Source organism: Pholis gunnellus, assembly GCF_910591455.1.
Source record: "Pholis gunnellus genome assembly, chromosome: 10".
NCBI classification, from domain to species: Eukaryota; Metazoa; Chordata; class Actinopteri; order Perciformes; family Pholidae; genus Pholis; species Pholis gunnellus.
Window position 1 is genome coordinate 15,318,735 of NC_136537.1, and position 16,862 is coordinate 15,335,596.

The window sequence follows — 16,862 nt, forward strand, 5'->3', positions numbered from 1 at the left end:
ACACAAATGTCTTTTGCATCAGTAAGATTTCAATTTCGACTTTGACTTCTTCTCTGGAAATGATTTGTCAAAGGTCAATGCTACATTAGTTATATAATAATCATTGAATAAGCATACCAAATCAAAGTGCCATTTTACTTACAGCACGAGTTAAGAGAATTTAATAACAAAATCAGTATCAGATTTATTATTCTTTGTTATATCATCTTAAGATCCAGTGGTAAAACGGTGGTCCTATTCTTCACAAGATCAGGTGGGAATATGGTTCTCTGCTAAATATTAGAGAACATTTCTGAGTGAAATAAACCTGCTTCAGTCATTTCTTTTTGTGTGTTGCTCTTGATTTACTACCAAACTAATAATATTTGTGCTGTGTATTAATGTTAACAGAAGTGGCTTTGCCGCACATATGTTTCTTAGTAAATAACTAATTATTTTATTTGTTTTAATTAACTTAATTTCTCAGCCCCAATTTAGTTCACCAGTCTGCTGCTTCATTTGTATACTTTATTATTCACTGTTGACTCCAAAAACAGGTGAATAAAGAGTTCCTTTCTCTCTCTCTTAAGCAGAGATATTGATCATATTGAACAACCGCCAAGCCACTTGTTCGTGTGGTATTTTCCTTTCTTAGCGTTAATCATTGAAACTGAATTGCACTGTTCCAACAAGAAGCCAGTGTAGGCCGATTGAAATGAAACAGAGAGCTCCTTTAAGCCCATTCAACTATATCTCTGTTTTCTACTAACCCCGCTTCATCTCAGTCCAGACCCCCTTAATCCGCAGCATTAAATTCCCATCTCTTAACATTCAAATATCACAGTATTCTCAGGCTGTAAGATGATATGAAACTGTCTTATGAAGGCCATTGGGAAATGGACAGGGATATGGCTTTGCCTCATTTTCCATCTCTTTCCGTGTTTTCTTTTTCCATCTTATTCTCTCCATCCTTTCTTCTTGTTTGTACTAGTCCTGGGTCAGTCTGTCTCTGACCTAGACAAATAATTGGGAAGCTAAAAGCACACATGGGCCCGAGGGATATCTGAGAGTCTTATAAACAAAATCAAATGCCAGCTTGTGTCCTCGCTGCTGTTCAGTAGTCATGACGATTCATTATTCCCTTTCAAACCTACAGAGAGATTTCTTGATCCTAATCCCCTCACGTGGCTGAAAAGTTGAATTACTATTGGATTTGTGTCCATTTAAGATGTCTCTTTCTCATAATAAGCCTTCAGGGAAAAAGGCAAATCGTCAAAGCTGTGAGAAGTTGACTATGGCAGCATAGACTTGTCCTTCCGTACCCTTCCCTGCTTCCTTTTCCTGCTTTCTCTGAGCAACTTTAAATAAATTCGCCCACCAGATGTATAAATGAAAGTAAGCATCTTCTAGCCGTCAGCTCCCATTCTTCGCTGCTCCCCACTGTTTCGGGATTCCTTGAACATTCACGCGGTCGCTTGTAGCTTGAAGGTCACAGGAGTCCATTCGGAGTTTAAATATGTGTGTCATCTTATTCAGAGCTAACGCTTTGAAAGTGAATACCTGACAGTCCATTACAGACATTTGTGTTGTATATTTACTTTCATGTTGAATCGGTAGCGGGGGAACTCTCGTGTACTACAAAGCCAAAGCCAAAATGAACAAATGGACTGCTTTTGGTAGCGAGATACAGACTAAAAAGTGTTAACATTTTAGCTTGTTTTAAGTGTCCCTATTGGTCTCATTAATTGGGCTTCAGCCAGAGGGTTAAAAGACAAGCGTGACTCCCCGTTTGTTATACCCCGCTACAATTGGTTGGTCTCAAGCGCTCTGCCCTATGGAATATTATCCTCAGACAAAAACCCCGTTTCCCAGAAGGCTTGTGTTACAGACACATCCAGATTCTGAAAAGCCTCGTGTTAACAACAGCTGTAAAGCGAGCTTGTTCTATTCTATTGCTCTTTCTCGGGTTTAATCTCCCCCTCTTTCTCTGCCTTTCATTTCTGTTTCTCTTACTGTCTTGTTGTGCATGGGGGAGGATCCCGCATTAATTAAAAAGAAAAAGACTTTGAAGTTGGATACTTTGCCTTAGGGCATTCTGTTCCAGTTTTTTGTTGTGGCGGTGGTTGAATTTGTGTTACCGACCCAGAGACTCAGCCACTGGACGATGTCATCTTATTTGGGAAGCAATGCTGTGCCCTTTAAACCCTCTGTGTACATTTGTTCCCTATAGCCAAGCACTTCTTAATATTTAGGGGAGAGTTTTCGCCTGCCCGATATGTGGAACACTCTCACTGCCTCACTTTTGCTGCGATTGCATTCTTGAACTTGAATTTGACCTCAGATAAAAGTCCTTTAATGGTCCTGTGGCAGAGTAACAAAGAGCTTAGCCCGTGCCTCAGGTTGAGTAACACATTACACTGTAATTGGATTACCGTAATATCATTTCACAAATTGCCAACTGCTAATTTGTCACAGTTACTACTGACGCACAAGATTTCTTTTCAAAAATCCGTCATTGGCTTGTTGGATTTCGCGTGAACACGAGTATTTGGATTTACACCTTATAGACACAAATATTTGTGTTTGATGTAATGCTGTGTCATTTCATGATTTAGCAGTAACGTGGATCAATCTACAGACTCTGTGAACAGTGATGACTTGAGATTCAAACTGTGACAGCAGTCGAATGTGTGTTCAGTAAAACCTTCATCATACGCAAGTGTTCTGGAGAAAAGGTATCTTTTTTTTTCCCCACAATCCTTCTCTCCAGTCTCGGTAGCTACTGTAATATAAATAGGGATCAGTCCTTTTCTAGTTTCAAAGAGAGATGGGATCATCTGTAAAGGAATGAGACCCAGGAGCCCCTCGACACAATGAAGTCATATGAGGGGGTGGCGATCTAACCCAAGATGATGGGCTGTCAGCAGCTGCGCTTGTAGCTGTGCCAAGACCGACTGACAAAGGACTGAAGTAGCAAGGCACAGAGCGATGGAGGAGACAGACAGCCAGGTTAGAGGGAGAGTAGATGTACTGTAGAAAAGAGAGGAAGGTAGACAGACAATGAGGGGAAAAGAGAGCTGCACCAGAGACAGAAGACTGAATTAGAGGCCAGACTGGAGCTACTCTGCCAAGCTGCCCCTCTCAGCACGGGACTCGTGCCTATTTCCATCCCATCAACCCGCTCCATCTCTGTGGCACTCTCTCTGTTCACTCTCATGACATGCCACATCCAAAGCTGAATCAGTGAATGAATGATATTACCTTATGCAAAGAGCCCTGCCTATACCCAGCAAGCCCCATCATGTGCCTCAAGCAACTGAAATGCGATTGGTCACTCATTTCTACTTGCCCTTTACTTCCTCCTCCCTCCATTCAGGGGTTCCTCTGCTCTCCCTTCTCTCACTCCTCCGTCTCCCTCCATCTCTTTTATCTCTCGCTGTCTCCTTCATTGTGTGCCTTATTGTATTTATCATCTACTTTGCCTGCCAGTAGAGGTTGAACAGTCTCAAATTATCAAAATATAGCCCTAAAATGAAAGTTGAAGTTGCGCCCCATGGTTGGAAGTTTAACATTCTCATGGTTATAAAGTTTACTAAGTGGAGATTTCATTCATTATTTTTGAAAGTTATGTACAGCTGTCAATGCTACAATGACTTTCTGTTTCAAAAGTTATAGTTTATAGTTATAAATAGTTTGTATGGTGCTACAGATATTTCCTAGCAACCGATTTACACATTTCAGGTCTTTACCAGTTATGACATGAAGTTTGAATGATTGAGTAAATCAGTAAACTAGCTTGTAGTTACAAAGAACTAAGGAGGGACTTCACACACCATCTGGTGAAAGCTAATATTGATGTCTTTTCACGTTCCAAACAGTTGCCATAGCTGCTCTGATGATGATTTTGACAGAATAAGCCATCGCATCATGTTCCTGATTTTCACCATCCATCCAACACTTGCTGGCACCCTCTTCCACCCTTCACACCCTTTTCTCCCTCCATTTCTTCCTCTTCATCCCTGTTTTTCTCTGCTCCCTCTCTCTATCGCCGAGTGGTTCGAGACGTCTTTGATGTCTGTTGTGTGTTTTAATGAGTTTGTTATTGACGGTTGCTCTGCCCCCCCCCCCCCCCCCCTCTCTCTCTCTGCCACTCATCCTGCCTGCCGGGCTGAAGCCACAGGAGTGCCAAGCAGAAACTTATCAACCCACACACACACACACACACACACACACACAACAGACGTTTTGTGGTCACTTGTAGAACGGATACACACAAACAAGGTTTAGTGCCTTTATTCATCTACGTGTGCAAGTACCAGCAGATGTCATCTGCATACACAGAGAAATACGAATTTATAAATGCACGCACACCTGCTGAGTCACACACATAAAGACGGACTGAAACACGCACACACACACACACATGCATGTATGTATGTATGTTGAGGACGGAGGAGTTTGCCTCACTGCAGTCACACGGGAGGCAGCTGTGTTCTGATGTATTAATCATCTTTGTCTCCAGCTTGCTAATTAATGACCCATCTGTCCCCTCTCACTGATGTTCCACTTCAGACTCCCTCACACACAAACACACTCGCGCAGGGCTGCGACACAACAAACGCACAAGTTCCAGTGATGTATCTCCAGCTCCAGACACTGTGAGCCCCATTCTCGTCTGCATTCACGTAGAAGACCGTGAGAAGAGTGTCTGTGGCAGCTTTATCAGGGAGGAGTTCTCCTCTTCAGTTGCGTTTAGGTGGCGGACGTTGTGCGTTCAGGCTTGTCTGTCTGTCTGTCTGTGTGTGTGTGTGTGTGTGTTTATGTGTGCACTTATGCGAGTGTATGTGTGTGTTTGTAGGCTTATCAGGTGAGCCCGGGCAGAGTGTCAGATGCGGTAATGGAGGCTTCAAAGACAAGCGCTGCGGTGAGTTCCCTGGCTGCCTTTTTCCCCCCCACCCCCCCCCCCCCCACAACCCCCCCTACCCGACCGCTGCATAGAGGCAGACAGGCACACAGGTAGACACATGGATGGATAGGGAAGGGATGCAGGGAGGGAGATAAGCAGGCAGATAAATAATTAAGTGGGTGCAAAGTCAAACCGACAACAAGCAGACAGAGTAAATCAGGCTGAGCGTCAGGCAGAGGAGATATTGGAAAGCAGGCAGACAGACAGACAGACAGACAGACAGACAGACAGACAGCGACGCGGCCAGGTGCTTTCTCAGCCCACCTCCCTTTCACTTGCATGAGCAGAGCTACTTCAAACGCCCGCCGCTTGTCTGCTGCTTTGTTCTACTGTTTCCTTTGCAGCTGTGGTTGTTGTTGTTGTTGTTTTGATGCCCATCGTCGTCGTCGCCGCCATCGTTGATTTGCTTCCTTTTGAACGGCAGATCTATTTCTGTCTCGCTACTTGCCTGTTTCCATTTTCATCTTTTGTGCTGTTTGTGTGTTTTGAGTGAATTTATTTTTTTGTGTGTGTTTTGTTTTGCATTTGACAAACAGCCACAGTTAACGGATCGTAATTGAGTGTTTGATCATTAAAAGGTGGAGGTTGATCATATGGTTGTTTTTGTGGCTGTAAAGTATAATGAGGTCAGGCAGTTAAATCATCATATTACAGATAGTATTGTTAGCTAATAAAACAGAAAAGAATAAAATAAACAATGAATTTCATGGTGGGATTGACTAGCCAATAGTATATTTTGCTTCAAATGCCGATTTCAAGGTATTAACTTTGATATTTACTCAGCTATAGAAATAATTTCAATGTGTTTTAATAGCAATCTGTTGTGCCTCAAAGCATTTGGAACAATGTACTGAACTATTTGAAATGTCCAGTTGCCAAACAACAGCAGTCAAACATTTGTAAAGTCTTCTTTATTGCTTGGATTTCATTTGTTATAAGGTAAACCTCAGGACATGATCAAAGGAGGCAAAAGTAGTTCAGTATTGTATTATTTTGTGTTGATGTCCCTGTAAAGATATCTGAATAGTGACCATTTATTTAGTATCACAAGACTAAATCATTTCTGTGTTGTAGCTGACCCCCAAAAATATATATGTAAATTGATTATTTGTAATAATAATCGTTATCCGTGAGTTCCTTTTCATGTAATTTGGTTTTCAATGCAGTATTAGAAGAGCACTACGGTTAGGACTTCAACACTTACAATCCTTTTGCTTTTCTTTGTAAATGTATAAATGTATGAGTATGAACATATGAGTTGCTACTTATTGGGTACGATGTTGATGACATGGCACTGATATCACAGACTTCACCAAAACATCACATACCACGGCATGCTGTCACCACATTTGAACGATTGTTGTCTTATTTTGTTTAATGAAAAAACACAATTGCATGGTGATACATTATAATAAGTAATCTATCAGGTGTCTTAAACTGAATGTTCAAAAAATATAAATACACAATAACATTGAGGCATCCATACCCTGACTTGTGAATGCACATTCTGTACACTCTGTATGTACTAATGACCGTCCTTGGCTCTCTGTCCCTCGTTCCTCCCGACAGCAAACCCTGGAGAACAACCTGACCAACCTGGTGAAGAGGAACAGCGAGCTGGAGAACCAAATGGCAAAGCTCATCCAGATCTGTCAACAGGTCGAGGTATGCATCATGTCGTTGTGTTCGTGTCCTTAGGTACAGGAGGGAAGGTTCAGTACAAATGCATGCGTGTGATTGGAGAGTATTACTCATAGAGTCCAGAGGGCGGAGCCTGTGTTAGTTAGAACTGGCAAGGACTACGTTCACATGCACGCTAATTTTACACTATTATTCCGAATATGACAGTACTCCGAATGTGATATATATTGAATATTTTGTGAATTTATGCACATTCATATTTGCATTGAACGGGGAAACTATAAACAACCCAAAGCCTTTCACTGTTATTGATTGTATACAGTTTACTGCCTTTGCTATTGGCGACTGCTCTGATGCCACGCTCCTTACGCTTTGTCTCTGGCTCTGGAACATTTCTGATTAAAGAAGCACAGTGGTAGAAATTGGACTTTAATTTATTTATTTATCGCTTGCTTGCTTTCCTTTTTTTTCTCTCGCGCCTCCTGGATAATGCTTGTGGTTTGTGCCAGCAACAAAATGAACGCTCCGAGCGCTACTGATCAAATATTGATTAGTCTCAGGACTAAAAGTGAATTTCAGCTCCCTGTCATGGGTTCATTAAAGGTCAGCAGTGCAGCACTGTATTCAGACAATTTATATTGAAGACTTAGAAGCCAAAAAACTGAGCAAATACAACAACAATGACATAAAAGTATCTTTAAAATCTCCTTTATCTTCCATCTCTTTATATTTACAATCACTGGGATGTGTTTGTGCAGAATGATCTTGTTCTCTGTCATTTGATCCAGTGACTGACGCAATGCACTGCCATGAAATGAAAACACCAGATACCAGTTGCACTCTCAGTGGCCTCTTGTACTTTGCCGACGGTAGCTCTCCAGATAATCTGACTCAAACCATGACTCAAGAACAAAGGATGAGCTGGAGTAGCTCTGGGCAACCATCCACCCTCGAGCTGTCTAAAGGGGCAGTTATGTAATTCAGACAACTTCAAACATTGGAATGACCACTCGACTGTGGACAAAGCTACTACCAAAAGCACTTCTTTATCTCCTATTACAGACACCAGCAGCGTAATATGATGCTTTGTGTGTTCAAGGTTATTGTCCCAACTGTGTAATGCAGTGAGGTTTGGTTCTCATGCGTCTTACTGTGTTGAATATGATTTTTAGGATGAAATACAACACTCAAGAGTTGAAGTCCCGCTGGAGCCACTCATACAGGAAATGTTCGCTCCCACTTTTTAAAGCAGATAAGATTATCTGTCAAATGGCGTTTATCTTCACAAGTCGGCGATGTTTCACCGCTCAGCCGCTTTGATTTAGCGACAACCTTGAAGGACTTATTTGCACTCTCAAGTCCTAGCATGAACCCATACCTGTCTGCAGAACACTATACCTCAGCCAGTCTTGTCACTGCTGACCTCTCCCATTTGGGCTGCTGCTGTGATTTAATGGAGGTACCGAGTGAATCCAGCCAGAGAGTGCTAATGCTTAGCCACCATATGTTGTCTGCGCTGCATCGCTAAATATGTTTATGCACAAACACACACACACACACACACATACAGAAAATAGCATACTTTCTGTCTTAACGCACTGGCTGTGAATAAACGCCATCATTTCTTTGTGAGAGTCGGCGTTAACAGCCACAGAGGACAAATGCGCTTTGGTGCCGCCGTCACTCTGCGTGTGGTTAATTTCTTATTAGCGGGCCCGACTCCATTTTCTCTGAGTCACTCTGAGGTCCACGAACAACAACTCGTGCGGCTCGCTCACCCAATCAAAAGTAAATGATCGCTGAGTGATTCATTAAGTACAGACAAACAGTTCGCCAACAACGCATGGAGAGAGAAAAACAAGTCTCTCTTCATATTGTCTCTGTCTGCATACTAATGTTTTGCCACCGCCAACAACAACATCAGGATCTCATCACTTATTCGTCAAAAGTAAATAAAGTGCAATAGCATGGATGGGGGTGGGGGGGGGGGGGGGGGGGGGGGGACATGCTCCATTGACTCTTAAGCAAATTATTATGTGTTCCCTCCCTGTTGCACCCATTGAGAACTATTGTCCTGTGCGATGTCAATGTCAAGAGGCTGATTCAATTATTGACATGAGGAATTCAATTAAGTAACATTTTCAGGTGAGTTCATGTTAATGTGGCTCTTTAGAGGAGGGGAGAGGAAAGGGGAGAGGAGGACGAATGAGAGCAAGAAAGAGGGAACATGAAAGGGGAAGAGAAAGTGCAGGATTGAGAGGGCAAGAAAAAGGAAAAGAGGACGCAAGTGTTAGCGTGACAACCGATGATCTCTTTGACCGAAACAGACACAGGCGCTGTGCGGAAGAAAACGCTCAGCAATAATGCAATATAGCACAGACAGGGAAGGGAGTGTGTGTGTGTGTGTGTGTGTGTGTGTGTGTGTGTGCACAAAGTAAGAAAGCTCTGAAGGGCTTTGAGCATGACCTGGTTTCCTCTCCTCCTTGTTTGCATCATATTGTATTGGTGCCGAAGATATGATCAAACATAGTGTGTGAGTCAGCTTTCAGTGTGTCAGCGCACACAGCAGCGATGCAGCCCCGCTCTCCTGGGGATCTCTTTGGGGAGATTTCTTCTCTTCAGTCTAAGGAAAGATGACTCGATGATGTGTGGGATGTGTTTCTTTCTTGGGAGGCCTCCCTCCTTGTCGCATCATTTGGTGTGGGATTTTTAATTCTGCTGCTGCGCTTAATGACATTCAGAATGTCATGAGTGTTCTGCTTTCTTAAAAAAAAAAGGAGGAAAATGGCATGATCCTTGAGCTTTTGCAATGATTGTTGTTGAGCTAACATTCACTGTTATCCATTCAATGCCAGATAGCTGGCTGGATATTAATAGACAGCAGAGAAGAGACACTCAGTGAGGCTGTTTGGCAAAGAGCATTTCCCCCGAGAACCACTTTGATATTGAATATGTTGATACAATGGCAACTGAAACTAAATGTAGAGCCAAAGTAAAAGCTGGGATGATACCCACAATCATGCCCCATTTTACCAGCATGTTGTTTATCTCAATTACACATTTTCAATATATTTATTTTAATTCTAGTGTAATATTTGTTTGCAAAATCGTTCTCTAATTTTCTTTCTTTCCTCTGTCACAACAATCAGCTGGCCTTTATTGTGTGCATCTATTACTTCACTTTCATTGCCCGATTGCTTATATTTTCAAATATGAGTTACCACATTAAATGCAAACATTTTATATTACGTTCCACTATTTTGTGGGAATGTAAGTTTTTGCCATTGTACAAGTTTTGAGCAGACTTTCATTTATTTCCCAGGATTCCTCTTCTGCCTCTGTCATACTTACATAACACTTCCTTAAAGACTTGTGCACTTGAGAACTTTGTCACTGTTCTGAAGTTTTTGATTTTGTGTTCCCTCTTCTCTGAATGTGTTTTGTCTTTTCATCTTTCTCTGTCCCACTTTATCTCAGTCTTACTCTCTGTTTGTGGGTCGACTTACCCTCCTGGAGCTCGGCTTGTGTTGTGATGAGGGGTGTTTTCTGGCGGCTTCTTAACGAGGGCTTTCCCTAATGATCATTCATTGCCGAGCTCACATACTGTATCTTAAGGTAGGGAACTTTCAGACACAACTAGTATCGAGTATTGTTTGAGAAAGCGGTCAAAGCAGCAGCCGTTTTTTTTACAACCTCTTGAATTGTGTTGCCAGCTGGGAGGAAATAAATTAATTCACTAATAAAGCTGTAAGTGTGTGCGTATTAGGACTGATGGAAAAAGGGAAGAATCACATCAAACAGAAGCCCACTGGGTTTAATTCTCAGACATGTATGTCTACTGATTAAACATTGAGCTGTAAGTCGTTAGCCAGAGCTGTCTAGGTGTATGTACACTGAAGCTGATCCCACAGTGTGCAGAATATAAATGAGCTGTGTGGAGATGGCTGTAATGCCGCCTAATCCTTTTGTATCAGGTCTCATCCCGCCTCTCTTTACCTTTCTACCGGAGCATCAGTGAGATCGAAGAGTCCGCTGGTGTTGTTTGTCTTTCTCATATTTCCAAAGCCATTTGCAGTTACACTTTCAGGCGAAGATGAGGACATCAATACAGCGGGATAATGGCATACACTGAAATAAAATTCTGGCCTTTATGCAGTTGTTATTGTTTGTGCCTTAACCCGATGGCCACACCATGTTTTCATCCCGATTTTGTGTTAAGTACTTATTTTAATGTTCCTCCTTTTCATCTGTCGATTCCATTCATTTTAGTGAAAAGAGCTTCAATGCTTTAAGCCATATGCTAATGTCAGCATGCTAACACACTCAAGTTTAGCAGGTAGGCCTCTAATGTTTACCAAGTACACCATCTTAGATCAGCATTTTGAAATGATAACATGTTATACTTAGCACTAAACACGAGGCAGATGGGAAGTTTTGCAGGTATTGGACTGGATTCATATTTGGACTGCTAGATTAAAGTCAGAGGATCTTCAAAGCCTTTAGTCAGGGAACTAAGAATGTCTGTTCAAAATGATTGTTCCCATTCATCAAGTAGATGTTGAGATCTGTGACTTGACTGTGGCGCTAGAGGACAAGTCAGGGGATCATTAAAATCATTATCTTCTGGGCCCCATGTTTGTGTGCACAAGTTTCATGGCAATCCATCTCATAGTTCTTGAGATATTTCAGTTGGATCAAAGTGGTGCAGAGCAATACTGCCGTCAGCTAGTGTGCTAAAAAGACTGCAACAGAATCAATTCACCACTTCAACGGGACTGTCTAGATTTATCTCCGAACTCATATCATATATTATCATATGCCGATTAATGGTTGATTAATGTGGTTAGCATATAAAAGTTTACGCAAACACTTTGTAGGCTTAAAAAGCCTTAACTCAAATTCATTACCAGTGAAGCATTTCCATTTATCCCCTCTTTCTGACATAACATCCATAATATATGTCTCGCAGTTTCTTTTACGCCATGCATAAAGCCACTCTTCTCTGTTTTAAAGCCAGGTGCCACACTGGTGTCATAAATCTCTGGGAACTATCCCGGTATCTGTGGACAGCATCGGAGGTAAAGCTGTCACACTGAATCCTGGCATCTTTCTGAGAAGATCATCTCTGAGAGACAGAGGCGGAGGGGGTGGAGGGGTCTCAGTAAAGCAGACAGAAAGGGAACCAGAGGTATAATAGGAAGAAGTGGAAAAAAAAGTAGAGTGGGATATGAGGCAGGAGAGGCTGATTGGAGAGAATGAGCACAGAATTGATTCAAGATGTGAAGGCTTTGGTGTCAGCAAGAGGTTAACAGCTGTTCCGAACCCGGACCAGTCCTCACATAGTTTGAATGGGAGCCTCTTTGGCTAGAGTGGGTACATTTTGGGAGCCGGCCATTGTTCAATTGTCTGTGTTTGTTGTCTGCAATTGGTACCCCGGATGTCGACATTCTGAAGTTTGTGGGTGTGATGTAGGGCTGGGCACATTTCTTGCAATATTCTTACGTACCACAATATGGCAAATGATTGCAAAAGCACATCTGAAATATAATAATGTCTTCAATGTGTTATATTGTGTTTTCACTGTAGTTTTTGTATCACAGTTTGCTTACAATCATTAATTTACAGTATTAACAGTATAACAATATTTTGTAAAACACGATACAACATCATATGTGAGCAAATGTAAATTCATGTCAACTCCTGCAGTAAAGTTTGAAACAATGTTTTCAGAAACATATTTTAGTGTACTGTTTAGCTTTAAAAATGAGAAACTTTTCTCCGGCCCTGGGGGTGGTGCTTGGTTTCGGCTCGACTGATTTAAATGTTCTCATTTTACAGCTTAACAGTACACTAAATCATGTTTCTGAGAAAAAGGCAATGCAGTAACTGAATCTTGATTCATATTTGACCAGCGCTGCTCAGTTTGACAGTTTGATCGTAGTTTACAAGCAGTGACTGACACCGCTGAAAAGAATGGTTTCTTTTCACAGATTATCTTCTCATGACCTACTGTCAGGATATAGTGACAGTTTGACAAATATGATTAAATATAACTATAATTATATTTATAAAAGTTACCATCTGCAGCCTTAAGGTGCCAACCATGGATCTTAACATTATCTTTGTTTGTATATCCCTGGTCTGACTTAAATGCACTTTTTAAAACATGACACCTCAGACTACAGGGCTCTGATTTTGTTGAACCACAAATGAATGGATATCACATTACTTGTGATCTTGTCTGACTGTCTCAGAGTTGCCATCTGTTAGAGGTGACATTCCCAGGCTTTTCACATTGTGTCAGGCTGCCGTAGTCCTCTTAAACTCTTCCTTTTCTCCAAAAATGTCATCTAGGTTTCCCAAACCTTAAAAAACCTGCAAAATATAAAGATATTACACACTGTCTACGATCTGTATCTGCTCATTCCAACACCTCCTTGGACCTGCAAAATGCATACACTGAAGGAAATATTCATACTGAGCGCTTTTATTCTTGGTTTACCATTTTTTTTTAAATGTATTATATTTCATGTAGACATCTTGTGAATTAGTTAATAAACCTGCCATAGTTGGAATGTGTGTATGGAAACTTTTGGAACAAAATAAATGTGTGTGAGTTTGAACATCAGTTTGTAAAGATTCACAGTTTAAGAAGAAACATTTGGATTCGTTACGTCAGGGTGGGCGGAGGATTATTGTTTGCCAGGGTTCGGGATGTTTTTTATGGTGTTGCAGCGCTTGAGCAAATACACATAGCTTTATAACGACAGAATGCAATTTGCTGAATCATTAAAACTCACAATTCAGTTAATCTTTCCGGAGTCAACAGATTCTTTGCAAAACCGCGAAATAGTGAGAGATTACGATGTTAATCAGAATATTAAAACCTCAAAACCTTCCCCCTCATTTGGACTTCAGCCCACCTCTGTGTGATCGACAACATCAGAATGACTCCGCTTGGCCCAACACATCAGTCACGTCATTACTTGCTGAAACAGCACAGAGTGGGTGTTGAATGGTGGCTGTCAGTCATTTGAAGGCAGAAAACAAATGTAGCCGCATGGCTCATTTTATTTTCATTTCAGCTTTTCAGCTTGTAAGTAATACAGTACTTGGTGTACAAATATGGGCGATACATTTAATCCTGACATAATGCTGGAGCTGAACTCGTACTAATGATGTATGGGAGCATATGGGCTCAGTGTAAACCTTCTGTGAGAGAACGAGAGTTGGAAGATGTGGTGAAGGTTTGTAATGGCCATTTCATTTAATGATTCTGCTGTCAGATTGCAATCTGTGGGCTACATTGTGTCATAATCGTCGAGATGGGCTTATTTAATACTATTCAGTCGCTTGTTATGTCTGCATCTCCTTACTGAGTGTAATTATGGCTGCTGATGATAAGACGTTTTCTATTATCTTATGAGATAATAAGTGGACGGCCAAGAATGTGGTGCACTCAGATTACAGTCAATAAAGCTTGGTGCTGAAACATACTCAAAATTGATGGACCATGTCACATTTTTCATATTAAGATGTCCGCCATATCATCTGCCCAGATAATTGTTAATTTGTTGCTGTTGTTTACATTCCTCCTGATGCAACTTCAGAAAACGCTCTACAGTTTGTTGAGTTTTTCTTGAGTAGCAAATGGGCTGCAACTGCATGGATGAACACAACTACCATAACAAATGTGAAAATATGAAATGGCAATCCCAATTCATTTAAGAAATATCGTAATCATAAATATCGTCAACCAATATCAGTCCATCTCAGACACTTTACGCTGATTTTTACAACCGTCCTGATCGCAGGAACAGCTGGAAATGTCTTTGACACTGAAAGAGTTTTCAACCTTGCTGTGGTTGTTTTCCACATACTCCAATAATAGACCCACAGTACACTTTAACGTGGAGCTGGCACTACTGTGATTTCAGAGCACCTGCAGAGGAGCCTGATGAATAGGGAGATGCGCAGTTTGTGACAGTGTTTGTGTAGCAGGGAGTGGATAACAATGTCAGGAGCTGGCAGAGGAGGAGGAGGAGGAGGAGGAGGAGGAGGAGGAGGAGGTTTTGAGTGAGTGAAACAGGAGGAGGACAGAGATGAAGATTGTTTCCGTAACTCTCAGCTGCCAAGTAGCTCAGTTGTAATTCACAATGATCCTGGGCGGCTGCATTTATCCTGCTTCAGTACTAACCTGCAGTCATAAGGTTGCTCTTTGCAGAATTAATTGTGTGTGTGTCTGTGTGCGTGTGCGTGTGTGTGTGTCTGTGTGTGTGTGTGTGTGTGTGCGTGTGCGTGTGTGTGTGTGTGTGTGTGTGAGAGAGAGAGAATAAAGAGGCTTAAGTGGATCGGCGCTTTGCAACGAGCAATGAGCTTTGTGGAGTGATGAGGTGAACTTTGTTGTTGGCTAAGTAGTTTGATAGTCTGCTGCATGACAGAAAGTCACAACCCAGTGAAATTTAAGAATGAGGGACTATATTCAAAAGGAGATGAATCGTTCTTTGGACATATATGAGAATGCACCGACCTAAATTAAATTAACTTGTTTTTATCCGTGCAGAGACAAAATCCACAGGTGGTAAAACTATTAATAATAATATAAACAAACCTCATCTGAGATAATTAATGAGAAACTATAACTATAGAGGAGTTGCAATAAAGCAGAATTCAACTCTTTTATTTATTCATAGTTTACAGAAAACCTTTTTAATATCATTGCGACCCATTTACTCTTTCTTCATTCTCACAGCTAGTTATTAAGAAGTGCCTCCAAATCCAAACTGAAGAGACTTTCTTCGATCTTCTGCCTCAGTTTTCCAGAACCTTTCAGCGTACACGTGTGTGTCTTTATTACACCGCTGGTGTGATCTTTAATTTAAATGTAACTTCAAAATTGTGGAACCCAGTCAGAGCAGTGAAAGGGTCTCTCCCCACAATGCATTCGCGGATGTACTACTGTATAATGTTTGCCAGCTCAGCAGTACTCTATGCGACAGTCAGTGCACTGCAGAAAGCACTCACCAGTGCTTTTGTGGCAATAAACCCTATAGAACTATTGCGGCAGATAAAGCAGCCGTTGATGGCGAGCCTCTATTGGATTTGTTCGTGGAATTCCTCCTCCTAGATACTTCTGAAGCTGCCGGTTTGAGTGAAAGCGCCCCACAGTCACCGCGCTGGGTTGTAGAGTATGTTCTGGAGTAAGTCTGTGATTTCTCCGTTGTTTTGAAGTGGCTCCCGCAGCCAAAATCATGGTGGCTCCTGTCACCACTGTGGAGGAGATGCCCTCGCAGTGTGTGTAACTTTGTGGCAACTTTACCTCAGTTTACAAGAACATAGTGTAGAGTTATGTGGAGATCATGATGAAAGTACAGCTCTTGGAGCAAACAAAGCAGTGATATGGTTTCTGTCTGTGTGACGGTGCGGAGATACGTTTTTATCTCATTCAGAGGAGAAATTTGGTTTCGAATTCACAAGTTGGTGTTTGCTGACCTTCACATTAAATCTGCTGGTGAAACAGCCTCCCCACCCTCCAATTTGGTGTCGTTATAATTGTATTTTACAACTGGCAAAACTGTTGGTAGCAGTTTAAGTCTAAGCACCCTTAGTGTATAACACGCACCCACACAATGTTTGTTGAAGTTGCTGGCTGTAAATATAGTGTTAGCCTGAGATGGTGAACTGATGATGAGTTGCCTTGGCAACTTTGCTCCTAAAATAATCACAGAATCTATTAAATCTTCGTGGTGTACGCAAAGCCTTTCAGTGAATTAACGAGTGTCTGCACAGCCCCCTTTTCGGGAGCTTTTTTAATGAAGAGTCGAATATTCCAACAATCCTCAACGTATTTCTTGTTCATAATGAGTGAAATAAACATGTTTTAGAAAGGAATGGTGTATAGTAAGATGGTAGTACTTCATACAAGAACAATACATGATTTATATCCAGCAGCAAGAATTAGAACATTTTAGAGAATGACACATTATTTTATGACATTTCTTATCACCTTCAATGCCCACTAGATGGATGACTGTGGAGCAACCAGTGTATCTACTGTATGTATTCCAAGGATCCTTGGATCAGTGTTTGCTCTGTAGTGTAAAATGATTTATTGTCTTTCCAGGGACAATTAAAGATTTGGAAATCACTTATCTCGAGAGATAGCAAGTTAGTTCTAATCCACGAGCACATCTTGTTAGCTTTGCTTTTACAGCGAAATGGAAAAAACAGATGATGTTCTCTACATGTAAGTGATCATATGGATCGTCATGGCTGC

The 16,862-nt window shown here is 41.4% G+C and overlaps 1 protein-coding gene across 1 annotated transcript in view; it reads left to right on the forward strand.

Moving 5' to 3' along the window:
* The window catches only part of mid2 (midline 2), a 105,666-nt gene that overhangs the window by 55,159 nt on the left and 33,645 nt on the right, over positions 1 to 16,862 (forward strand). Inside the window, exons 3-4 of the mRNA XM_079168100.1 lie at positions 4,838 to 4,903; positions 6,515 to 6,610. Coding sequence (XP_079024226.1) covers positions 4,838 to 4,903; positions 6,515 to 6,610 — 162 coding nt within the window. The remainder of the gene's footprint in view (positions 1 to 4,837; positions 4,904 to 6,514; positions 6,611 to 16,862) is intronic.